The 26,948-nt window shown below is 48.4% G+C and overlaps 1 protein-coding gene across 1 annotated transcript in view; it reads right to left on the bottom strand.

Moving 5' to 3' along the window:
* Positions 1–23,703, bottom strand: part of MYO1F (myosin IF) — a 52,318-nt gene extending 28,615 nt beyond the window's left edge. Inside the window, exons 1-7 of the mRNA XM_082206280.1 lie at positions 23,526–23,703; positions 12,644–12,781; positions 7,783–7,872; positions 7,532–7,626; positions 1,296–1,383; positions 633–722; positions 170–301 (exon numbers count right to left, since the gene is read on the bottom strand). Coding sequence (XP_082062406.1) covers positions 170–301; positions 633–722; positions 1,296–1,383; positions 7,532–7,626; positions 7,783–7,872; positions 12,644–12,781; positions 23,526–23,528 — 636 coding nt within the window. The 5' untranslated portion in view covers positions 23,529–23,703. The remainder of the gene's footprint in view (positions 1–169; positions 302–632; positions 723–1,295; positions 1,384–7,531; positions 7,627–7,782; positions 7,873–12,643; positions 12,782–23,525) is intronic.
* Between the last annotated feature and the right edge of the window lie 3,245 nt (positions 23,704–26,948).

The raw sequence follows: 26,948 nt of genomic DNA, 5'->3' as shown, positions 1-26,948 counted from the left end.
TCACCACGCTGTACTTCACCTAGCCACCAGTAGGTGGCCAGGGCTACTCCAGCATGGTTGCAGAACGGCAGGCAGGCAGGCAAGCAAGCAACAATACAATAGATGTGCTTCTCAGGCAGATGCCCATCTAGACACTTAACTGACCCAGCCCTGCTTCGTCAGCTCCTACCTGGTAATAGATATGGAAGTTCCTCTCGCTTTCGTTCTGGCTCACCACACGGGATTTTTCCAGCAGGAAGTTGGAGATCTTCCCTCCATCGGGCTCCCCTCCGCGACTGAACTGGATCTCAAAGTACTTCCCCTGGCAGGGCGAGACAGAGACACAGGCTTGTGCTGAATGTTCGCCCTACTCAGAGTAGCCCCACTGAAACCAATGGGCATGAGTCACCAAGGCCCATTTGTTTCAAGTGCTCTCTGAGTAGAACTTAACAGGAGACAACCCACAGCAGGTCATTTTGCAAATCCAGTTTTTCAGTGTAGGAATCTCAACTAAAAAAACCCCCAGCATGTATTTTGGCTGCGTTTGGCCCCCTGCCTTGAGGTCCCCTGTCCTGCCCTATTGTCAGCAGCAGCAACCAAAACTGGAGGCTCCAAGTCTTCGCTCCCCAAACAACGACCCCGCAGAGACTTACGAATCGACTGGAGTTGTTGTTCCGGACAGTCTTGGCATTGCCAAACGCTTCCAGCAGCGGGTTGGACTGGAGAATGATATCTTTAATGTGCTGGAAGGAAGAGAAACCGACATCAGTGGAATTGAGCAAAAGAGAGCAAAGCAAAATGGAACTGAGATGCCCTAGACCCTCACAGCATTTCTGAATCTAGTTTCCCCCTCCTTTTGCAGAGTAAATAACTCTGAATTCAACCCAGGATCTTGACCTGGGGAACCCCCAACCTGACCTGTACCAATTCAGGGCAAGGCGAATGTTCAGTTCAGGTTTTATTATTTATTCGTGTTTCATTAACCTTGCCGGCTGGTGAGCAGAGGGTTCGATCCTGCAGGGCGCCGCATTCCCAGCAGCTTCCCTGCGGGGAGCACGCCAGCGAAGGAAGACCTGGCAGCCCCTCTGACCCATCTAACAGCCCCAGATTGCTCCGGAGACAGCCGGACTTCAGCAGGGGTGATCTAAGGCTGCTTTGAACCTGACTCAACCCACAGCCAGATCCTAAATCGGCCCGAATCAGTTTGTCATCCAGCCAGATGTGGAGCCCAGACCTAGCGCATGGGACAGGAAGCAAGACTTCAGAACTGAAACAAAACACGAATTCGGATAGGGTCAAAGGGCGAAACGACCTACCTGCACCTTTTCGCCACCTCCGGAAACTTTGGAAATGTACCCCATGATGTACTTGGCGGCCACCGTCTTCCCTGCACCACTCTCGCCGCTGAAAGACACACGTCAAAATGTCAGAAGCTGCCTTGTATACAGAGTCAGACCAACATGCCCTACCTAGTTCAGCATTGTTGACTGCCGTCTGTATCGAGAGACAGCGTGCTTTTTGGGGTGAAGTCAAACCGCTGCGTGAGCGGCACAGAAATGACCTCCCCGGGGCCCAAGCCTGGTCAGTGTGTCTGGAGGTCCTGGGATGCCCAGAGGGCAAGACCCACCTTTCAGCCTTACTGGCGTCCAAAGGAAAGCAGAACAAGACCTTTGGCACCATCGTGGCTGCAGGAGTTGCTGGAAGGAGGCATGCAAGGTGCCATCCAACCGCCAGGGCCGTCTTACCCATAGAGGCTCGTGGCGCGGGGCGCCAGGGAAGAGGCGGAGGCTGGAGGTGGCACCTCCTGGCATCAGCTCGCCACCCTTGCCCACCTCTGCCATGCCGCGCTGAAGCAGCGCCGCGCCCGGAGCCTCTGCCTGCCATGGCCACCGCGACACAAAGCGGTCAGCTGAGCTGGGAGGTGCCGCGTCCAGCCCCTGCAGGAGGAGCTGCCCTCCAGCTGCTGCCCACATCCTCCAACCCGCTGGCAGCCCCGTCCTCCCTAAAAAATTCTGGGAAACGTAGGGAGCTTTGCACCATGGCGGCAGATATGCTTAAGACAGCCCTGCCTGCCTTAGGGACTTCGCTCTGGATTCGCTCCTGAGCCCTTTCGTCTCCCAAATATATCCCGTAAGGCAGCAGAGATCTGAGATCCCCGTTTTCCTTCTCCTAGATAGGAGACAAGCCCCACCAGTCCCTCACTTCTGAAGTAAAAAAATTAAGGTCTTTTATATATAATAAATGTTCATAAATGTACCAAGCAAACACATACATAAATATATAAACCACATGTCTGAAGCAGCACAGGAAAACAGCCCTGGAACCAATATTGACTCCCAAACTGACCAAATGTTTTCTCTGCAACGTCAAATGGAAAAGCCTCCCCATTGTCTTTTCCTTCACAAATCCTGTCTTAAGGGTATGTCTGTGTTTGAATAGGGTGAGCCTGTGACCTGGCTCAGGAACTAAGTATTTATCATTACAAAAAACTGGCCAGGCTCCCCAGGGTATCCAATCAAGCGAGCATTAACAGGTAACCTGCCAGACAGGAGGTAAACAAAGCACTCAGATTTCTGTTGTAGACCGCCCTTTCTGTGATGTAGGTATGATGTATATGGGGGTGGTCTTGGACTCCAGGGCGGGCAATTTAAAATGTCTATATAAGGGCGGGCACACCTGGGTTCAGGGTCCTCCTCCTTCTCCTGCGTGTGAGGGGAGCACCCTGTTGCAACAGTTCAATTAAGATCAGGCTTACGAGCTGCTTTCTTTTCAATATTCTCTGGTTGGCCTCTGTTATTTTCTCCGACTGATGGAGAACCTGCAAAGGATTCTGTAAGGGCTCTTGTGTCCCCTATAAGGGAATAAGGGCAGATTTTCGTTTATTACACTTCCCTCTACAGCACGGGCAGAAACCGCCTTCTTGACCATGGGGCCCAGTCTTGGTCTCGTCCATTTTGTCCGCCGGAGTCTGTCTTTACCTGGAGGGGAAGCCCCTAACTCACCCAGGGTTTGAGACCCACCAGCTCCCCTCAAAGCCCAGGGTTTGGGAAAGCACCAAAGTTAAGGGGACCCCAAGATGCCTTCTTTGGTTATTATGGGAAGCACCCCTTTGCCCCATGCAGTGGCGTAGCGTGGGTTGTCAGCACCCGGGGCAAGGCAAGTAATTTGCGCCCCCTAACCCGTGGATTTTAGCAGGGGGCAGAGAGCTGCGAGTGCGAGCACCCCCCCCCGATGTTGCGCCCGGTGCGGCCGGCCCCCCCTGCACCCCCCACGCTACGCCACTGGCCCCATGAAACTTGGCTTGCAATGCAAACCTTCTGCTAGAACGCCGCAGACTTCAATGGGGAAGTTGCTCAACATTTTGCAACAAATCTGTTGCAATGATCTCATCAGGGAAAAACAAACAAAACCCCCAAGCCCTAAATTTATACTGTATATTCCTTTTCCTTTTCCTTTAACAGCAGGCCTCTTCCTAAGTCACTACAGCCGTGGTAAAAAAACACAACCCCACGCCTGCCTCCGGAGTTCTGCTTGAAGGGCAACGGCAGAACTTCTGCAAGAGGAAGAAGTGTGTATGTTTGTATGTTAGCGTCTGCATAACCTTCGTGCTGAGTTTGGATTTGCTCAATCATCCCAGATGGTCTACAGATGTTTCATCGGGGGGGGGGGGCTGAAGTGGTCTGCTGACTGCTGGATTTCTCTTTCTTGCCATTGGAATGAGACACCCATTTGAATTCAGAGAAGGTTGATAGACTGGGCAGATAAGCTCGTTCTTGGCAGGCAGAACTATGCCACTGTGATGACCATTTATAAAAAAAGAGGCTCAGGCGAGTCAGGAGTCCTCCTTCTATCTGCCAGAGCTGGGATGAGGAAACTGTGGTCCTCCAGTTATCACTCCCAGGTGGCTAATAATCAAATATGTTGGGCGTTTTGACCCATAAAGCCCTAAACGGCTCAGGGCCGCAATATCTCAAGGACTGCCTCTCTCCATATGAACTGACCCAGACCCTGAGATCATCTTCTGAGGCCCTCCTTCGTGTGCCTCCTCTTCGAGAGGTCCGGAGGGTGGCAACACAAGAACAGGGCCTCTTCTGTGGTGGCTCCTCAATTGTGGGAAACTCTCCCCAGGAAGGTTCGCCTGGCACCTTCATTATACACAGATGTTCCCTGAGCTAAGAAGAAGCAAAATCTACGGCATGCAAGAGACGGAGAACGCATTTATTCAAGAACAGGGAATGCCTCTTTTTAGAACAGCGATAGGGAAATCTGCCCCTTGTCTAGATATCACTGGAGGAACTCAGAAGAGGTGCTCACTCCTGAGAGCAGAGAATGCCTATTATTATTATTATTATTATTATTATTATTATTATTATTATTATTATACCACCCTATACCTGCAGGTCTCCGTGCAGTTCATAAGATAAAAACACAAAATAAAAACACAAAATACATAATGAAAATAAAAACACGGACAACCCAATAACCTCCCTCTTCCCCAACACATTTTAAAAGGACATCAGATGTCAATCAGCCCAAGGCCTGATCAAAGAGGAATAAATAATGAAGGCGCCAGGTGGGCATCCCTTGGGAGAGCATTCCACAAACGGGGAGCCACCACAGAAAAGGCCCTGTTCTTGTGTTGCCACCCTCCGGACCTCACATGGAGGAAGCACACGAAAAAGGACCTCAGAGGATGATCTCAGGGTCCTGGTCGGTTTATATGGGGTGAGGCAGTCCTGGAGGGATTGCAATCCTGAGCTGTTTAAAGCTTTAGATCAGGGGTCAGCAAACCTTTTCCGCAGGGGGCCAGTCCACTGTCCCTCAGACCTTTTGGTGGGCTGGACTATATTTTTTTGGGGGGAAATGAACGAATTCCTCTGCCCCACAAATAACCCAGAGATGCATTTTAAACAGCACATTCTACTCATGTAAAAACACGCTGATTCCTGGACCACCCACGGGCCGGTTTTTGAAGGCGATTGGGCTGGAACTGGCCCCCGGGCTTTAGGTTGCCTACCCATGCTTTAGAGGACAAAAACAGCACTTTGGTTTGGGCCCGGAAACTGATTGGCAGTTGGACCAGAATATGGACCAGACCTCACCTGGAGTACTGTGTCCAGTTCTGGGCACCACAGTTCAAGAAGGACACTGACCAACTGGAACGTGTCCAGAGGAGGGCAACCAAAATGGTCAAAGGCCTGGAAACGATGCCTTATGAGGAACGGCTAAGGGAGCTGGGCATGTTTAGCCTGGAGAAGAGGAGGTTAAGGGGTGATATGATAGCCATGTTCAAATATATAAAAGGATGTCACACAGAGGAGGGAGAAAGGTTGTTTTCTGCTGCTCCAGAGAAGCGGACACGGAGCAATGGATCCAAAATACAAGAAAGAAGATTCCACCTAAACATGAGGAAGAACTTCCTGACAGTAAGAGCTGTTGGACAGTGGGATTTGCTGCCAAGGAGTGTGGTGGAGTCTCCTACTTTGGAGGTCTTTAAGCAGAGGCTTGACAACCATATGTCAGGAGTGCTCTGATGGTGTTTCCTGCTTGGCAGGGGGTTGGACTCGATGGCCCTTGGGGTCTCTTCCAACTCTAGGATTCTATGCTCAACCTGTTTTGCCCCCATAAGCAACCCGGACCGTGCATCCTGTGCTAGCTGGAGTTTCCTAACCGTCTTCAGTGGCAGCCCACGTATAACATGGAGCAGTAACCTCACCCCAAGGTTAGATTAGATCACGGATAAAAACATGAGGAGTTGTCGCTCCCACTACCACATCCCCTGAAGCAAACCAGGGAAGCCCTGATGCATCCAGGTTTCACCCTCGTGACAACCCCAAACCTGGAAGAGGCCGTGACGCGGGGCAAGGGACCGAGTGGGGATTAAACCCCACAGTCTCTCTACCTTGCCAGGACATCAGGCTTGCCAGCTGCCAAGCACCCGGATCATGATTCAATATATAATGATTTATATACAGTGGATGCTCAGGTTGCGAACATGATCTATGTGGGAAGAACATTTGCAACCCGCAGCGCACATATGCACATGCGCGGGTCACAATTCAGTGCTTCTGCGCATGCGCAAAGCGCGATTTAGCACTTCTGTGCATCCACAAGCGCCGAAACCTGGAAGTAACCCGTTCCCGTACAGTCATTCCTCATGTTACGTCTGCTTCATGTTATGTTCTTTCAGGTTACGTCCCGAGTTTTGCCGCTCACGCATGCGTAGAAGTGCAAAATGACATAATGTGCATGTGCAGAAGTGGCGAATCAAAACCTGTGCATGCGCAGACGTGCAGCTGCGGGTTGCGTTCTTTTCATGTTGCAGACCGGCCTATGGAACGGATCCCGTTTGCAACCAGAGGTACCACTGTACTTCCGGGTTTGGTGTGATGCGCAACCCGAAATCGCACAACCCGAAGCGTCTGTAACCTGAGGTACCAATGTATTTCAAAAGAGCTTAACACAACTTTTTCCAATTAACAATCAATTCACTTTGGACTTCCCCTCTGCCCTCCTCCACGCTTTCCCTAATTTTCCAAATAATGTTGCCTGTTACAGTCCTTCTGTGCCTTCTCTTCTCCACAATATTTTCAAATACAGGTTTTACTCTAAGGCTACTTGCGCCTCAACACATTTTACAGTATTTTTTAAAATGATGGCATATGCTGAAATGGCAAAGCTACCTGGAAGACTTAGAGATAAGGACAACAGAGACTTAAAAAAAGACTGGGAGCCGTTTATGTTGTAATTACAGAAGCATTGTAAAGAAGTGGACTCACTAGCAGAGTTTGAGCCGACACTTACAAAACAAACATAGAGATCAAGATGTAATAACAGGGAAATAACAAAGTGTAAGAGGCAAATTGAAAACAATTATGGTGTAAAAATGCTAAGAATATAGCAATATTCAGCTTAAAGAATGCAATATTAAGGTATAATATTGCGGGACTTGACATCTTTCCGCAGGGCCTGCAAGACAGAGCTGTTCCGCCTGGCCTTTGGTTTGGACTCAGTCTGACCCTTATATTTCCCTCCCCTTACGGTCTTGATTTATCAGCTACTTTTTACAATGAGGCTTAAATTGCATTTTAACCTGTATTTTAAATTGGTTTTTTCCCTTTTCCTATTATGTTTTTACTGTGATTTTACTGGTATTAGCCACCCTGAGCCTGGCTCTGGCTGGGGAGGACGGGGTATAACTAAAATTTATTTATAACAATAATAATAAAACAAGCAGTAGAAGTTAATGTGTAAAGAACCAGAAGAGGAAGTTGAGGGAAGTTGGAGTGTGTGTGTTGGGAATTGTATTTCTTCTTCTTCTTGACATAATGTTGTTGTGATGGATACAAAATTGTAAAACTTAATAAAAAATATTTTTTTAAAAAAAGCAATATTTAAAAATAACCGACCAACCTTTTCCAGTGCTCCTTCAATCCTGCCTCCTAATTTCACTAGTTGGACTTGCCAATTTGGCAGGTTCTGTCAATTTCAGCCGCCAGTCCTCTTTAGTATGGATAGCGATTCCATCCTGTTTTACCCTCCGTTTCCTTACCTGATGATGACGCACTGGTTCTCCCCGTCGATGAGCATGTTTCGGTACATGTTGTCGGTTAACGCGTAGATGTGGGGCGGGTTTTCATACTGCGCCTAGGACAGAACACCAGAGAGGCGTGAGTCTGGGGTTCCTGCTGTTGCCAGACCCGTGTCAGAGGGCAGGGAGGGGCTCGGCCACCTTAAGAAATTGGGGTGCCCACTGGCGGCCCCCCGACCTGTTCTCCCAGCCCCTCAACTCCAGGGCCTTACTGCTCCTTGGTAGAGTTCCACTTCCCGGTCTGTGAAATAGGGCATTTGCTTAAAGGGGTTGACAGAGATGAGGACAGGTCCAATATAGGTCTGAGATCCATCTGTTAAGGAATAATCTGCCTGTCTGTCTGTCTCAATATATTTTGTCTCTCTCTATAGGTAACCTATAGAGAAATATCAACAACCTCAGATATGCAGATGACACAACCTTGATGGCAGAAAGTGAGGAGGAATTAAAGAACCTTTTAATGAGGGTGAAAGAGGAGAGCGCAAAATATGGTCTGAAGCTCAGCATCAAAAAAAACGAAGATCACGGCCACTGGTCCCATCACCTCCTGGCAAATAGAAGGGGGAGAAATGGAGGCAGTGAGAGATTTTAGTTTCTTGGGCTCCATGATCACTGCAGATGGTGACAGCAGTCACGAAATTAAAAGACGCCTGCTTCTTGGGAGAAAGGCGATAGCAAACCTGGACAGCATCTTAAAAAGTAGAGACATCATCTTGCCGACAAAGCCATGGTTTTCCCAGTAGTGATGTATGGAAGTGAGAGCTGGACCATAAAGAAGGCTGATCGCCGGAGAATGGATGCTTTTGAATTCTGGTGCTGGAGGAGACTCTTGAGAGTCCCATGGGCTGCAAGAAGACCAAACCTCTCCATTCTGAAGGAAATCAGCCCTGAGTGCTCACTGGAAGGACAGATCCTGAAGCTGAGGCTCCAATACTTTGGCCACCTCATGAGAAGAGAAGACTCCCTGGAAAAGACCCTGATGTTGGGGAAGATGGAGGGCACAAGGAGAAGGGGACGACAGAGGACGAGATGGTTGGACAGTGTTCTCGAAGAGACCAACATGAGTTTGACCAAACTGCGGGAGGCAGTGGAAGACAGGAGTGCCTGGCGTGCTCTGGTCCAGGGGGTCATGAAGAGGCGAGCACGACTCAATGACTAAACAACAACATAGGTAACCTTGGCTGAAATGCACCTCCCCATCCCAGCTTCAGAAGCCAGCATTCAAGCATGGACCTAAAACCTGGGGAAGATGTGGCTTTCTTGTTTTCTCCAGCTAGGGAGGGTAGGACTCGAACCTGTGGCTTCAGGTTACAAGTGTAATAAATGAAAATCTGCCCTTATTCCCTAATGGGGAACACAAGAGCCCTCATAGAGTCCTTTGCAGGTTCTCCATCGGTTAGAGAAAATAACAGAGGCCAACCAGAGAATATCGAGAAGCAAAGCAGCTAGTAAGCCTGATCTTTATTGAACTGTTGCAACAGGGTGCCCCCTTCACACGCAGGAAAAGAGGAGGACCCCGAACCAAGGTGTGCCTGCCCTTATATAGACATTATAAAATTGCCCGCCCTGGAGTCCAAGACCACCCCCAGAAACTTCATACCTACATCACAGAAAGGGCGGTCTACAACAGAAATCTGAGTGCGTTGTTTATCTCGTCTGACAGGTTACCTATTAATGCTCACTTGATTGGATACCCTGGGGAACCTGGCCAGTCTTTTGTAGTGACAAATACTTAGTTCCTGAGTCAGGTCACAGGCTCACCCTATTCATAGACAGACATACCCTTAAGACAGGAATTGTGAACGAAAAGACAATGGGGAGGCTTTTCCATTTTCCTTCGACCTTGCAGAGAAATATTTGAGGTCAATTTGGGAGGGACAAAATGGTTTCAGGACTTTTTCTGTGGGGTTTCAGACATGTGGTTTATATATGCAGTTATATATATATAACCTTAAATTTTTTATTTCACAAGAAAAACGATTCTGACTCAAAATCAGGAAGAACATTCTGACAGTAAGAGCTATTCGGTCATGGGATGGAAGGCGGCAGAGTCTCCTTCTTGGGACGTTTATAAGCAGAGGCTGGGTGGCCCTCTGTCAGGGATGCTTTATCTGTGATTCACGCATTGCAGGGGGTTGGACTAGATGACCATTGGGGTCCCTTCCAACTTTACGATTGTATGATTCTATGAAATCAGAAGCCGGGGTGGCTTCTGTAAATCCGGGACCATTCCTGGAAAATCAGGACACTGGGTGGGTTGATCCTTGCTGAATTCTGTAGGACACTGACAAACTGGAACGTGTCCAGAGGAGGGCAACCAAAATGGTCAAAGGCCTGGAAACGATGCCTTATGAGGAACGGCTAAGGGAGCTGGGCATGTTTAGCCTGGAGAAGAGGAGGTTCAGGGGTGATATGATAGCCATGTTTAAATATATAAAAGGATGTCACATAGAGGAGGGAGAAAGGTTGTTTTCTGCTGCTCCAGAGAAGCGGACACGGAGCAATGGATCCAAACTACAAGAAAGAAGATTCCACCTAAACATTAGGAAGAACTTCCTGACAGTAAGAGCTGTTTGACAGTGGAATTTGCTGCCAAGGAGTGTGGTGGAGTCTCCTACTTTGGAGGTCTTTAAGCAGAGGCTTGACAACCATATGTTAGGAGTGCTCTGGTGGTGTTTCCTGCTTGGCAGGGGGTTGGACTCGATGGCCCTTGTGGTCTCTTCCAACTCTAGGATTCTAGGATTCTAAGAAGCAGCACCGGGACTAAGAGGAAGTTGACAGCTCCCAGGTTGGTTGTAAATAGCACAGCAAGCAGGTGAGGGTCGGGTGATGGCTGACCGAGGCGAGAGGGGCAGTGCCCCATGGACCCCGAGGCGCCATGGCATGTACAACTGGCCCTATGCCTGCAAACCCGGTCGCCCTGCAAGCTAGAACCAGCCAGCCGTTCTCTCTGGCGCCACCTACTGTTGGGCTCCCGGGCTCCCACCCTCCCAGCAACCGCCACCACCAATTGCACTTGCAGCGTCGAGAGGCAGTGTCTAGGGTTCTGCCCTGCGTGGTCCAGGAGCATTTGAGGCGGACCCAGGTTCGGATCCAGCCCTCAGGGGGCGAACCTGACCTTTTAGCATCACCCTGGGCACCTGACTTATGTGGGTTGTGGCGATTCTGGATGACTCAGGCCACAGTACGGAAGTCCTTTTCACAACGGCTGCTGTGGGCGGCGCTATTTTTAAGCAGGAAGATGAAATCGAGACAACTTTTCAGTTTCGGTGTGTGTGCATTTATCCCACATAGCTAAAGAGTCCTGTGACTTTGACTAAGCCCATCTCCATCTCTCTTGCATGCTAATCCTTAGAACTTCTGTGGACCTTCAGATTACAGTGGTACTTCGGGTTAAGCACTTAATTCGTTCTGGAGGTCCGTTCTTAACCTGAAACTGTTCTTAACCTGAAGCACCACTTTAGCTAATGGGGCCTCCCGCTGCTGCTGTGCAATTTCTGTTCTCATCCTGAAGCAAAGTTCTTAACCCGAGGTACTATTTCTGGGTTAGCGGAGTCACTTCTCAGAGCAGCACCAGGGGATTTCACAGAACTGTGGAGTTGGAAGGGACCCCTGGGGGTCATATAGTCCAACCCCCCATGCAAGAACTCACACTGGGAAAAGAGTCCCTCAATGGGAGCATCAAAATTTTTGGGAAATGGGCAGAGAAATTGGCTTGTGGAGCGAAGAGGAGGCTTTCAGAGCTCTGCCGGGACTGCCAAATTTGGAGAGAGTGACGGGAGAGGAAGAGCAGGGGGAGGAACGTACTTGGCCACAAACCACAGGGACATCTGAACGGAAGTGACACAGGGGGACAGCAGCACAGGCAAGAGCAAAACTATAAATTTAAGAAGGATATCGACAAGCTGGAAGGTGTGCAGAGGAGAGCGTCCAAAATGATCAGGGATCTGGAAACCAAGCCTGATGAGGAATGGTTGAAGGAGCTGGGAAAGAGGCAATAGGAGAGCCATCTTCGAATATCTGACGGGCTGTCACATGGAAGAGGGAGCAAGCTTGCTTTAGAATCTTAGAATCATAGAATCGTAGAGTTGGAAGAGACCCCAAGGGCCATCGAGTCCAACCCCCTGCCAAGCAGGAAACACCATCAGAGCACTCCTGACATATGGTTGTCAAGCCTCTGCTTAAAGACCTCCAAAGGAGGAGACTCCACCACACTCCTTGGCAGCAAATTCCACTGTCAAACAGCTCTGACTGTCAGGAAGTTCTTCCTAATGTTTAGGTGGAATCTTCTTTCTTGTCGTTTGGATCCATTGCTCCGTGTCCGCTTCTCCGGAGCAGCAGAAAACAACCTTTCTCCCTCCTCTTTTTGACATCCTTTTATATATTTGAACATGGCTATCATATCACCCCTTAACCTCCTCTTCTCCAGGCTAAACATGCCCAGCTCCCTTAGCCGTTCCTCATAAGGCATCGTTTCCAGGCCTTTGACCATTTTGGTTGCCCTCCTCTGGACACGTTCCAGTTTGTCAGTGTCCTTCTTGAACTGTGGTGCCCAGAACTGGACACAGTACTCCAGGTGAGGTTTGACCAGAGCAGAATACAGTGGCACTATTACTTCCCTTGATCTAGATGCTATACTCCTATTGATGCAGCCCAGAATTGCATTGGCTTTTTTAGCTGCCGCGTCACACTGTTGGCTCTGGACAGCAGGACTCGAACCCATGACTTCCAGTGACAAAGAAAGGTGACTGTGACTAAACATCACGTAGAACTTTCTGACTGTAAGAGCTGTTCGACCGTGGGATGGAAAGTGGCGGACTCTCCTTCCTTGGAGGTTTTGAAGCAGAGGTTGGGTGGCCTTCTGTCATGGATGCTTCAACTGAGTTGCAGGGGGCTGGGCTGGATGACCTTTGGGGGTCCTTCGCAACCCAACAATTCTATGATTCTAATTCACTGCCCGAAATGAAAACCTGGATCAGTCAGATGCCCCGACTCTGATCATGGCGGGCGCACGTGGCACCAACGGCTAGAAGCGAACGCAAGAAAGAACGGCGGAAAGGACGAGAAGGATACGAAGATATAGTCATCCATGAACCGCTTCTTGAGATTTTCGACGATGGCGTCTTCGTTGATCTTGCTGAGGAGGACCATGTCGTCCACCCCGCTCTGCTTGACATTGTGGCTTTGCCAATGGAACCGCTCTTTGCTGCCCTGGAAAGATTTGAGAGAGAGAGAAGAAAGCAGAGTCAGACCGACAGAAGTGGATCAGGAGTTTAGATGGATGGATCTGTCCATTCACGCTTTCATTCAGCCTCTGATTCCACCCCGCCCTCCAGTTTCAACTATTTTGTTATTTATTACCATGGAATAGACCGAATCGTGGAGTTGGAAGGGGACCCTTGAAGGTCATCCAGCTCAACCCCCCGCAAGGCAGGGATCTCCACTGAAGCATCCATGACAGATAATAACGCCATCCAACCTCTGCTTAAAAACCTCTAACCCTTAAAAAAAACCCTTCACTGGAATATCACAGGGCGGTCCGCAACACAAAAACGCAAAACGAAAACACAAAATACAAAATAAGCAAAAACAAAACAAGAGCAAAGCAACAACCCCCCTCCCACAAACACAGACCCCACCCCCAATATTCCTCAGGTGAAAATAAGGACATTTCTCACTCCCATCAAGTGACCCTCCTTGACCCCCCCCCCATTTTTGGCACACAACCCCCCCCCACGGCAGAGGATTTCCACCACTTCACCAATGGGACACGGCACACACAAACCCTGAGAAAACTCCTTAACCCCTCGCAGCTGCCGTAGGGCCATTCTGGGATATAGCACAAGATATTATGGGCTGTCCTGTGAATCTGCTGGATGAAAGAGCAGAAGAACGTTGCCTCGGGAGAGTGAGGAAAATTCTCAGGGATGATTCACACCCTGGCTGGCACTTTCTTGATCTCTGTTAAGTTGTGGGTGAACATATCAGACGACACAGCGATTCTTCAAACAGCTCTTGTTTATTCACAGGCCAGAACAGAACTGAACTGAAAGGTTCAGTCAGCCTGCTTATATATAGAGCTCCAGTACAACGTTACTGTAACAATTTTCTAAAACTATCCAATCCGTGAACGTCACTTTCGATCCCTTATTTGCATAACTATCTACAGTATCCCCCTGCTGGCCCAGGGTGAGAACTTCAGTACATAACACTCTCCTGCCCTCGGGCAGAAGATATAGAAGCAGGCTTAGTCGCACCAACAGGGTGAAGAACAGCTTCTATCCGTAAAAGATAACAACAGGGCAACGGACTTTGGGGTTTGGTGTGTGTGCGTCAGTAAACGAGGGGAATTAAGACTAAGAGAGCTGAGTGGCGGGTGCTCTGTAATCTCACTGTAGACAAGTTGTACAAGTGACAATAAAGTATTTCAATTTCAATAAATCAGAAGCTGGAGTGGCTTTTGTAATTCCAGACTGTCTGCAGACCCCCTGAGTGTCCCAACTTTTCCAGGGACAACCCCGGATTTACAGAAGCCGTCACGGTTTCCGATTTGATAACGGAATGTCCCGCTTTTCCTTGGGGTGTCCCTATTTTCATCGGAGAAATGTTGGGGCATAGGTAACCAAACAACCTTTAGAAGACATCGGGAGGCAGCCCTGTAGAGGGAAGTTTTTTAAATGTTTTACAGTGGTACCTCAAGTTACAAATGCCTCAGGTTACAAACGCTTCAGGTTACAAACTCCACTAACCTGGAAGAGTTACCTCAAGTTGAGAACTTTGCCCCAGAATGAGAATGGAAATCGTGTGCCAGCGGCGCAGCAAAAGCACAGCTCTAGTTAAGAATGGACCTCTGGAACGAATTAAGTTCGTAACTAGAGGTACCACTGTATTATGTTTTTATATATGTTGGAAGCTGCCCAGAGTGGCTGGGGCAACCCAGTCAGATGGGTAAGTATTATTATTATTATTATTATTATTATTATTATTATTATTATTGAACAGGATGTCTCTATTTTCATCGGGAAAATGTTGGAAGGTATGTACAGTCCCTGGAACACCAGGACGCTTGGAGGGTATGCAAACACAGCAAAAAGGGCCTGGATAGTTTTATCAGCCAAAGACCTGGTTATAGAGGAATGTTTTTGCCTGGCGCTGAAATATACAACAGCCGCTTGGGTTGCGAATGTGATCCGTGTGGAATGCACGTTCGCAACCCGCAGCATTCGCAACCTGCAACTGCGCATGTGACGCGGCAGCTAAAAAAGCCAATGCAATTCTGGGCTGCATTAATAGGAGTATAGCATCTAGATCAAGGGAAGTAATAGTGCCACTGTATTCTGCTCTGGTCAGACCTCACCTGGAGTACTGTGTCCAGTTCTGGGCACCACAGTTCAAGAAGGACACTGACAAACTGGAACGTGTCCAGGGGATGGCAACCAAAATGGTCAAAGGCCTGGAAACGATGCCTTATGAGGAACGGCTAAGGGAGCTGGGCATGTTTAGCCTGGAGAAGAGGAGGTTAAGGGGTGATATGATAGCCATGTTCAAATATATAAAAGGATGTCACACAGAGGAGGGAGAAAGGTTGTTTTCTGCTGCTCCAGAGAAGCGGACACGGAGCAATGGATCCAAACTACAAGAAAGAAGATTCCACCTAAACATTAGGAAGAACTTCCTGACAGTAAGAGCTGTTTGACAGTGGAATTTGCTGCCAAGGAGTGTGGTGGAGTCTCCTACTTTGGAGGTCTTTAAGCAGAGGCTTGACAACCATATGTCAGGAGTGCTCTGATGGTGTTTCCTGCTTGGCAGGGGGTTGGACTCGATGGCCCTTGTGGTCTCTTCCAACTCTAGGATTCTAGGATTCTATGTGCGGGTTGCGACTCGGCACTTCTGCGCATGCGCGATTGCCAAAACCCAGAAGTAACCTATTCCAGTACTTCAGGGTTTCAGCAGACTGCAACCCGAAAAAACACAACCTGAAGCGGACGCAACGTGAGGTATGACTGTATGCCATGGGGGAGAGCATTCCAGCAATGGGGAGCCACCGCAGAAAAGGCCCTGTTCTCGTGTTGTCATCCTCCAGACCTCATGGGGAGGAGGCACAGAAAGTAGGGCCTCAGAGGATGATCTCAGAGTCCGGGGCAGTTTATTTGGGGAGAGGCGGTCCTGGAGGTATTGCTCCGTGCAGTGGGCTCATTCCTCAACACGCATCTCTTGATCCTCCATTCAGTCAAGCAAAAATTACAGTCAGAGTTGAAGGGCACATTCTGCAGAGGCAAAAACGCTCTCCAGGAGGGCGTGCAGAGCCAATGAGGGCCATGGGTTGGGACAAGGCTTGCGGGGAGTTATGAGGGCCAGGCAGAGAGGTCCCAGGGGCCGCATTCGGTGTCTTCTCCACCCCCCACTGTAGTCACCGACAGAAGTATTTCCGAAGGGGAAGTTTTAACTGCTCTTACATGCTGCCGATTGCTTAAGAGGTGGTTTAGCTGCAGTGGGGCAATTTTGGAGATCTCAGCCTGTCGAGTCGTTCCAGTGCTTTTGAGATCGAGGGCTGAGATCCGACAAAGTCAGGCTCAGAACAGACCCACTGGCTTCAGTGGAACGAGGCAGGCCTGAAGATTTCAACAATCTATTAATAAATTAATAAACAAACAAACATTGCCCCCCTTGCCTATTTAAGCATGTATTGTTGCTGGGCTGAAAATAAGATGGAGAACTTCCAGGGACAGGCTGAGACCAGAGAATTCAGGACTATTTTTGATCGAGAGGGAGGCAGGAAGAATTCACCTCTACCATCTCCAGGATTCCCAAAACACAACTACCCTCTGAAATCTGCGCGTCTCTGAGTTTTAGGACCCGGTTCTCCAGCCTCTCCCCTTCTGCAAATGTGTTCAGCAATATGCATTGGGTTTTTTGGGGGGTCAGTCTGGATGATGTCCCGGGTCCCTTCCAGTTCTTGAGATCCTATAACTGTTTTGGGTGGGATGCACAAATTTCTGTTTAGGTAGAAATCTGTGATGTATGTATGATGTATCTGGGGGGTGGTCTTGATCTACAGGGTGACAAAGTCTTTATAAGGCCTTGCGCGCCATTTTTCTGGGTTCCTCCTCCTTTCCTGCAAGTGAGGGGAGCGCCCTGTTGCAACAGATCAATAAAGATCAAGCTTACTAGCTGCTTTGCTTCTCAATATTCTCTCCTACCAATAGGGAACCTATGTAAGGACTCTATATGGGCCCTTGGATACCCTATAAGGGAAAAGGGCAATTTTTGTTTACAACACACGAGAGCAAGCTCTTTGGCTTTTATCCCTCTGCAGGACTTTTCTGATTTCCATATATGCCTTGGGGAGGGTGAGGGGGCGGAATGCACATAGGCCAATTTGCTGATGTTTAGGGATTTTTATAGAAAAAAGAATTTGCAAATGGGCGAGGAAATGCGGTGGGGTTGAGATGAAGAAAAAACAGGAAGCCAAGAGAAAGCGAAGTGAGGGCAGACCACCACAAATGGGGAGGGATTTCTGAAGATCCTCAGATCTGGCTGCCAAACTCAAAGGCCTTTCCTGCCTTCACTGAAACCCTCGTCTGCCCCCAAGGAATTTATTTTGGACGTAGTGTTTTTTGATTTATTGTGGATTGCTAACTTGTTGATTAACCTCACTTGCAGATATTGGAAATGTCAGAATATTATACGTTCAGGAACTGATGAGCGGCTAGCCAATGCTTCAGGCTAATAAACAACAACAAAATATTGCAATAAGGTTAATTGCAATTAGAAGTAACTGGGAAAACAATGCAGCAACAAGATGAAACGATGGACACATCGAGAACGGAGTGCGGGGAACCAATTTTTGGAAAAGCTGTATGCAAATTGCTTTCATTTGTGGTTGATTTTTAATTTGGTGCAAAAAAAAAAAAGTGCAGGGGAGAAACCATAGTCTGCCCCTTTCTTGGTGTGGTCACTGTTTGCAAAAGCATCCGCCATCCTCCAGATCTTGTGCAGAACACAAGAAGGTCTCTTCCTCTGAGGTTTGGTTGCTGTGGCTTGGAGAGCTTCGGTTTAAAGGAAAGGGGAACTGAGGTAGCTGTGTTGTGAGTGTGTTTGTGTGTGTTGTGAAACCTGTCTCTGCGTTTCCCAGGACATGGTTTCGAAAAGGCGGCCAGAGAGAGGGGGGCCTACAATCAGCCCCAAAGCAGTGAGTTTCCCCCCAACATGTCATGTCCTGCGGATCGCTAGGTCAGCGGAGGGTGTCTCCCGCTGCAACTCTGCATGAGTCTCCGTTCCAGGCCTGGCCTCCTTTGAATCAGCAAGCGCACCACCCCGGGCAAGACCGCTGCCGCCCATGGGTTTCCTGTGTCGCATGCAAACTTCAGAGGCAGCAAGGAGGCACACTTCCTGTGGTTAAAGTTAGAGGAGCGATCAAGGGCCTAGTCCTCAGCGAGGTGGCAAACCCGACTCTGGGGAGTGCCACTTCAGAGTGTTGCAGGAATTTATGTATAGGTTGGGGGGGGGGGTTGCCCCTCCAGCAGATATCAGGCACATGTAGCCCACTACCAAAACCAGCACAATCGCTTTTGTGATTTTTGTGATTTGTCCCCACAAAACACTTCATCACGGTTTCTTCCTATCTATTCAAAGGGCCTTTGCTGCACGATACCAAATGTAAGAATTCACTGATAAATGTATCTCTGTACTGGCTCACTGGGAAAACTTCGGAAATTCATACAGACATGTGAGCTCAGCTCCTCAGCAGCCCCTCTGCCTGGGTGATAATTCCTGGCATCCTGATACCTGAGTGCCAGACAGGTAGCCATTCCAGAAATAACAAACCCAGATGAAGACCAAAGGGTGTGATGGGAAACTTGGCTGGGAAACAGGGAAATGTAAATATCTCTTTTCTTACACTTGATGGGTGTTTGGTGGAGGGCAAGGGGAACCATGGGGCAGGGTCCAGGATGCTCAGATTACTACCACCAGACCTCCCCTTTCATGATGTAACCATGATGCATTAGTGATATAGTTTGGGGGGTGTAACATGGGGGATCAGCAGCTAATAAAAGTTTGGGTTCTCTTTTGCTGGGGGCGTCCATCTTGTTCCACCTGGTGGCAGGTGGGAGTCTTGTGGCGACAGTCTTCAATCAAGACCAAGCCGACTGGCCGCTGTTTTGCGCTGGTATTCCTGGCTGGTCTCCTTGTTTTTTTGTCCAAGGGAACCCTCAGATTTCTCCATTAACAAGAGGAAGAACCTCCAAGTGCCCCTATTTTCCAGGGACAGTCGTGCACTTACAGAAGCCGTTCCAATTTCTTATCTGATCCTGGAATGTCCAGCTTTTGCTTAGGACGTCCCAGTAAACATCGGAAATACCTGGCAGTGCATTCTTGAGCCTGTGACGGAGGGAGGTGGATAAAACTAAAGTTGGCATCCAAAACTAAAGTTGACCCTCACAGAACCATAGAGTTGGACGGGGTCCCAGGGGTCATCTAGCCCAACCCCCTGACATCCAGGGATCTTTTGCCCAACGTCGAACCCACAACCCTGAGAGTCTCATGCTCTACTGACTGAGCAGTAGGTAGCTCATAACAGCTGCATTGATTTATCTATTCATGTTTAGTTTTAAATGTATTAATGATTATTCTGGGCAACTTACAAACATTGCCTTCCGGGGTGGGCGGGGCCAGAGAGAAAAGTGGGCGGAGCAAACAGAAACATTAAAAGAATGTTTTAGCAGGTGCCAAAAAAGGGGCAGACACCTGTTGTCAATAGGCGGGGAGTTCCAAAGATTGATTTCTTACAAATGAGGAATTGGTATTATGTGGCAGCTGTTGACAGGCCCAGTTCTGCAGATAGAAGAGGTCAAGGGGGCGCGTATAGGGTATGGCAATCCCACAGGTTAGGGGTGGCTTAGTTTTAGGGGTGGACATGATTGATATTTCTTTCTCTGAGTTTCTTATCTGCCCAGATTTAAGTCCTCCACCTTTCTGCATCAATGTGGATCCTCGTGAAAATACCTGTGCAAATTCACCAGAGCTTTTGTGCCAATTTCTCCAAATATGCACATTTTCCGCAAGCCGTTTCCCCCTTGCTATTTCCACTATTCTAGACATCTGTGCGCACCCACAATTATACAGATTTTGGGAGCTGGATCACCGCATCGCAAAATTCAGAAATGTGCAAATTTCGAAAGATCACTGTAAATTTCGGTCTTGCAAAGTGTAGGTCTGCATTGAGCGAACCAAATTCCTCCTCTTCCTCTTTCCTCCTTTGGGTGCCGTGCTCTTTTCAGTCCTCATTTAAAAATACACACATTTAAAAATACGAGTGCGAGAAGAGAAGCTGGATCGGGGCCCCAAAAGGAAGCCCATAAGCAAGAGTGAGTTACGCAGCTTCCTAAAGTAACCTCTCCTGATGATGTTTCCCCCCACCTACCCTCCCGCATTGATGGGTCTCTATCCTCCTCTTCTGACCTCTCCATTCTGTTTTCACAGACTGGACCTAATGGTCAGGGGTCCCTTTACCTTTACCTTCTTCCGTAACAACAACAACAAGGCGTCTGTGACATTGCTCTGCCAGAGAGGAGCATCCCAGAATCACAGATGTGGAAGGGACCACAAGTGTCACCTCGTCCAGCCCCCTGCAAGGCAGGAACCTTTTTGCCTAACGTAGCACTCGAATCCGTGACCCTGAGACGCATACCCTCCAACATTTCTCTCACGAAAATAGAGACTCTGGGCGGCTTCCAACACATGTAAAAGCATCATAAAAACATGAAACGTTTAAAAACTGCCTTCAGGTGTCTTCTAACGGGTGCATAGCTACTTATCTCCTGGGCTTGGGGGTGGCACAACTCCAGACCCTCTAACATTTCTCCGATGAAAACAGGGACGTCCTAAGGAAAAGTGGGACATGCCTGGATCAAATAAAAAACCGGGACAGCTTCTGCAAATCCCTGGAAAATAGGGACACTTGGAGGGTGAATGCCTGGATAGCTCCGTGCTGACAATGCCAAGGTCGCAGGTTCAATCCCTGTATGGGACAGCTGCCTTGCAGGGGGTTGGGCTGGATGATCTTTAAGGTCCCTTCCAACTCTACGGTTCTATGGTCTGACTTCATTTCCTGGTGATGCTAACCTTCCACAGCAATTAACGCCACCCAAAGTGGCCTTTTTGGGGGGCGGCGAAGGTGCTGAGATTCCTCTCGGATGCCTGTGGCAAGAACTACAATCCCCATTTCCCAGCCTGGAAAGAGAGAGCGGTTGTTAAACCCCGCAGGCTCCAGGAAGTTCTCAAAGAGGAGGCAAAGGCAGCAACCAACCCCTTGTTTATAGTTACCAGAATCTAGTACTCCAAGGTACTCAATGCCTTTGCATTGAGAGCTCTGCTGGGTCAGAGCAAACGCCTGCCAAGTCCAGTGGCCAGTCAGACTCATGGGATCCTAGAATCGTAGGATCTAGATTCGGAAGGGACCTCCAAGGGTCATCTAATCCAACCCCCTGCAACGCAGGAATCTCAGCCAAAGAGATTCTCTCCCTCAAGCCCACAAGCAGGGTACGAAATGAATGAGGTTAATCCCGAAACGCGGTGGTTGCTCCCTCTCCCGCTCCCTCTGGTTTGGGTTCTTTGAGGTAGACTTCCTTAGATCATGGAGGCTCCGTTACACCAATAGCGATCAAGAGATCAGCTTTCCTTCCCCAAATCTGTGGAACTCCCTCCCACCAGATGTCAAAGAGAAAAACAACTACCAAACTTTTAGAAGACATCTGAAGGCAGCCCTGTTCAGGGAAGCTTTTAATGTTTAATAGGTTATTGTATTTTAGTGTTTAGCCAGATGGCGGGTATAAATAAATAAATTATTATTATTATTATTATTATTATTATTATTATTATTATTATTATTATCTTTATCTCTGCAGTTTGGGGTCATGAGGCAGGGCTGGTGACGATCCCGGCTTGTGGGGAGAGTCACAAGGCCTGGAGGACTTCATTCACATTTTCAGATTATCCACTCACTGTCTGCTTTCACAGTGGGTACGGCACACAATGCAGAACTTGCACGACTGGTCTGAGATTCTTGCCTGAATCTACTGCTAAGTTTGTTCATTCTGAATCGATTGTTCCGAATCTCCTGATGGGTAGGGATGCCCCAGGGTCCGAGGATCACGGGAGAGGGAGAACAAAACGTTATTCCAAGCCACTTTCTCCCTACTAATTTTAAACTCTGTGTTCTAGCTTTAGTGTGGCTATGCCCCAGATATACTTCTGAACCCGGACCCAATTGTTAAGCGCATAAGGACAAAAGAAGCAATTATAATTTAACAGTTTTCATGTAACTCTATTTTATCAAAGCAACTAGAAAAAAAATTATGATGGGAAGATCTCACACAGGTGAAGGGAAGCAGTGGGGAGGAGGGGAGGGTTAGGTTGAATTTGGGGGGGGGAATAATATATGGATATAATAGATTCTTGTAGAATAGTAATATATTGTAACCAGAAAAGAAGTTTAAAAGGGGAAGTAAATGTACTTTTAGTATTTTAATTATTGTAATAGTTATTATTATTTCTTACCGGTAGAAGGCAATGTTAAGTTAGGCTTCTTTTCCTGTCTGTATAAATTATTTAATTTGTATTGATATGGGGCTATCTGTTTAGCCCATTTTAGTGTTGGCTAAGCTCTAAAATCTTCCTGGAGCTTTTAACTGTGTATTGACAAATGTACTTTTTTCTGACTGACAGTCGAATAAAAGGTCGATGATGATGATGATGATGTATAAATTATTTAAAGCCAATAATAATAATAAAAAGAAATACATCTGAACCTGGAGCCAAATACTATGTGCCAGCTGGGAGCTGAATGTGGGATTTACTCTGTCTTTAATTAGCACAACAGAACGTCAGGATAAAGGCAGGTCTCGGTGGGAGTTGGAAGGGCCCTCAAGGGTCATCTAGTCCAACCCCCTGCAGCGCAGGAATATGCAGCTGTACCATAACAACATACAGTGAAAACAGCATCAAACAGAATCTGCCCCTTCAGTGGCATAAAACAGGGCTTCTGCCTCAAATCGTTCCAAGGGTTGGTTGTGTATTCGCCGTTAGCCACAGAGTAGACCCTCTGAAGCGAGTGGACATGACTAACTTAGGCCTGTGACTCTGAACGTGTCTACTCTGAGTAAAAACCCAGCGGGATGCAACTGATGGATGCCAGTCAGAGTGGCGGGGGAGTGAAAAAGAGCAGGAACCACATCATGGACCTCACAAGGACTAGCCACTTGAGCTGCCCAGGCACCTTCTTGCGCCGAAACACATACAACTGAGGTCACAGCCCAGCACTTCTGCGAGTTGCTTTTGGGAAGAAGGCTGCAAGCAAGGCCTGCTGGGTTAGGCGTCTCCTCTGGACAGGGAAGCTTAATTTTGCCTCTTTTATTTTTAGCAAACCAGCTGAAGAACACCACCCACCCTGGAATGAATCAGGAGGACCGAAATACCACATGTGTCTGGATTGCACATCCTTGCACCAAAAAACAGAAGCAACGCACCAGACACACAGAAATGGCAGAATTCCTTTTGGCCTGGGTAAGTACAATTTAATCCATCACCTCTGAATACACACACACATATATAATGGTGCCGCCTTATTTTATCTGAAATAATTCCCCATTGATTGAGTTTTTGAGTAAGCATACTGAAGACTAGAACTTTTATTTCCCTCCCCAAATTCTCATGCCAAGTGGATGCCAAGCGGTAACTTTCCTTCAAGTAACCCTAGCAGTTTAAGCAACAAGTGGCAAGCAATTTGTCAGGGAATTTGGGGTGTGTGGGGGACTTACCCCTACCGAACCCCCCTCTCTGACGCCAGACACCTCTGGAACTCGGTCCATTTTGAGCAGTGCAAGCTGGGTGGCAAACCGGTTCCCGAAACAGGAACCACCACTGCTCACCTTGCCACCCTGAAGCATAGACTTACCATGATCTCTGCTGTGCCCACTCCCCAAGTTTGTGCTGAGACCCCCGCGATGGGTCACTGAGGTTCTCTGTGGGTCATAGATGCATTCCTGGCGCAGGGCAAGGAGCAAGCGGGGAGAGATCTCTCAGCGGTGAGCTTCAGAGCTGTACAGGCAGCAAGAGAGAAGTGGAAGCTCACCAGAGTCGCAGCAAGTTCCTCTATCCGGCCCTCACCCCCCTCCCCGCCTTAATCTCCCCCTTACTTCCTCCTTCAGAGTTGTGCAGGTAATAGGCCTCTGAGAAGAGGAGTCAGCGCAAAACTGCACTTTTATTTCAGGATGACACTCTCGAACCCAGTGCCAGAATAGAATCGTAGAATTGGGACCCAAGGGCCATCTAGTCCAACCCCCTGCAATGCAGGAATCTCGGCAGAAGCACAGTTAATAGTTAATTGATCCTCCTCCTCCAAGTTTCCTATTCTGGAGGGGGATCTAATTTTTAAAGAAAAATACACACACAGAAGGGATGTGGGTGGCACTGTGGGTTAAACCACAGAGCCTAGGACTTGCCGATCAGAAGGTCGGCGGTTTGAATCCCCGCAACGGAGTGAGCTCCCGTTGTTCAGTCCCAGCTCCTGCAAACCTAGCAGTTCAAAAGCACATCAAGTGCAAGTAGATAAATAGGTATCACTCCGGCGGGAAGGTAAATGGCATTTCTGCGCGCTGCTCTGGTTCGCCAGAAGTGGCTTAGTCATGCTGGTCACATGACCCGGAAGCTGTACGCCGGCTCCCTCTGCCAATAAAGCGAGATGAGTGCCGCAACCCCAGAGTTGGTCACGACTGCACCTAATGGTCAGGGGTCCCTTTACCTTTACACACACAGACACAGGCCTGGAAATGAGGCCAGATGAGGAACGATTGAGGGAATTGGGTATGTTGTTCTCGAAGGTACCAGCATGAGTTTGACCAAACTGCGGGAGGCAGTGGAAGACAGGAGTGCCTGGCGTGCTCTGGTCCAGAGTCGGACACGACTCAACAACTAAACAACAACAACAGCCTGGAAAAGAGGAGACTGAGAGGAAACATGATAGCCATCTCCAGCCCTATGAGTCTTCATAAGGGAGCTGTTCCTGAAGGAAGAACTGTGAGGGGAGAGACTCCATCAGGCAAGGCCTCCTTCCACCTGCCTTGCTCCACCCTCTAGTCCCTGCTTTGCAATGTGTATTGTATTATTTTATGTACTGTGGCTTACCGTTGTTTTATTGATTATAGTTTAGATATTATTTATTGTAACTGTTGAGTGGATTTCTGTTTAACTTTTATATGTTGGTATTGTTATACTATTCTAATGATTGCTGAAGGGACGCGGGTGGCACTGTGGGTTAAACCACAGAGCCTAGGACTTGCCGATCAGAAGGTCGGCGGTTCGAATCCCCGCGACGGGGTGAGCTCCTGTTGCTCGGTCCCTGCTCCTGCCAACCTAGCAGTTTGAAATCATGTCAAAGTGCAAGTAGATAAATAGGTACCGCTCCGGCGGGAAGGGAAACGGCGTTTCCGTGCGCGGCTCTGGTTCGCCAGAAGTGGCTTAGTCATGCTGGCCACATGACCCAGAAGCTGTACACCGGCTCCCTCGGCCAATAAAGTGAGATGAACACCACAACCCCAGAGTCGGTCATTAAAAATGATGATGATCTTCAAGTCAAAGAGCAGTTAATAAACTGTTGTTGTACCAAATTTGGCTTTGTTTGGACTTTTTTTTGACCATAGGAACGCATTCCTATGGGATTTCGTGATTCGCAAGACGAAAAATTCGTTAGACGACAAAACTTGCGGAACGAATTAATTTTGTCTTGCGGGGCACCACTGTATCTGAAGGGCTGTCCCATGGAAGAGGGAGCCAGCTTGTTTCCTCCTGCTCTGGAGGAGCAGGAGACTCGAACCCCTGGCTTCAAGTTACAAGAAAGGAGATTCCGACCAAACACCAGGAGGAGCTTTTGGCAGCAAGAGACATTTGACAGTGGAAGGGTCTCCCTCGGGAGATGGTGGATTCTCTTCCTTGGAGGTTGTGAAGCAGAGGTTGGGTGGCCATCTTTCATGGATGCTTGAGCTGAGATTCCTGCAGGAAAAAGCTCTTTCCAGTGTGATGGAGTGAGATGGTGGCTCCAACCGCAATGAATCAAAATCATAAAAATAAGGGCCAATGCAAACCTGAACGTCTAGGTTAGAATGACTCGTCAAACCGGGTTCTGAAAGTTAATTAGTGCCCCCACACCAAATTACCGGTTCAGAATGTGGCTCATTTCCTTTTTTAAAATAAACATTAAAAATTGCTAATGTGACAGTGCAATGGCATGGTTTGAACAACAGTGAATTGAGACGATGTACAGATAATTACATGAAAATAAGGGTCAGAATGACTCTGTTTGGGAACAGTTACCAGCGCAGAAAACAAACAAACAACCTAAACAACTAACAGCGTTGTGATGGAAAGTTGGGGTCTTCAAGCCCAGTAAATTTTAAGAACATAAGTTTGCAAGGAAGAATATATTGGTTTGTGTGTGCCTAAAACTTCTGTCCTCTTAAAAGGTTGATGGCAAAATAAGGGTGGATGAAGGGTTAAGGATGCAATCTGCTCCAGTTAAATTTTGCTTTTAAAAACACCCCCCTGCTGCCCCCCAATTAGAAATCAGTCTCTTGTTGCACCAGAGTTGGTGGCACTCACTGGGTGTGTGGATGTGACACAGAATCTACTGCTACCAGTGGGATTCCTGCTGTCCAGGCTGTGAGGGAAAGGAAAGTTGTCAGTTTGGCTGGGAATGAAACTTTACAGGGGTGCTGACTGAGGAGTGGGTAGAGGTCCCAGGAAGTCCAAGGGACAAAAGGACAAGGAGCCCAGAGGCCAGGGCATAGCTGTCAACCGTCCCTTATTTGGCGGGAAAGTCCCTTATCCCAGCCCTGTGTCCCGCTGCTGTCCCTTATTGATGATGTCCCTTAAATTTCCCAGGTTTCAAAGGAAGCAGCTCCTCTCCCTCCCTCCCTGCCGGCCAGGGAGGAGGGAGGCTCAAACTGGGTTGCTTGGCTGCGTTGCTCACCCAATAAGGAGTCTAAGGACGACTGGGGGGTGGAGCTTGCATGCTTTGTGCCAATCAAATCGGCCGCGTTGCCTGGGGACTCGCCTTTGCTCAGCGCTTCCCAGCGGAGAGGTGACAGTGGTTTTCCTTGCTGCATCCCCTTTGCCGGGTTGCTGCGCTGTGGGAACCACCGCTTGAGGCTTCGTTTGGCTGCTGGCTGGGCTTTCTGCCTTTGGCTCGAAGGGGCTCAGAAGCTGAACATACCCTTATTTTGGCTGCTGATCCCTTATTTTCGAGGCTGCTGGTCCCTTATTTTCAAATCTGTAAGTTGACAGCTATGGGCCAGAGTGAGAGAAAGACAGGGTTGCCAGCTGA

The sequence above is a fragment of the Podarcis vaucheri genome, assembly GCF_965113315.1.
Source record: "Podarcis vaucheri genome assembly, chromosome: 18".
In the NCBI taxonomy this organism is placed as follows: Eukaryota; Metazoa; Chordata; class Lepidosauria; order Squamata; family Lacertidae; genus Podarcis; species Podarcis vaucheri.
The sequence above is the reverse complement of the archived record's forward strand: the minus strand, read 5'-3'. Positions and strand labels throughout refer to the sequence as shown.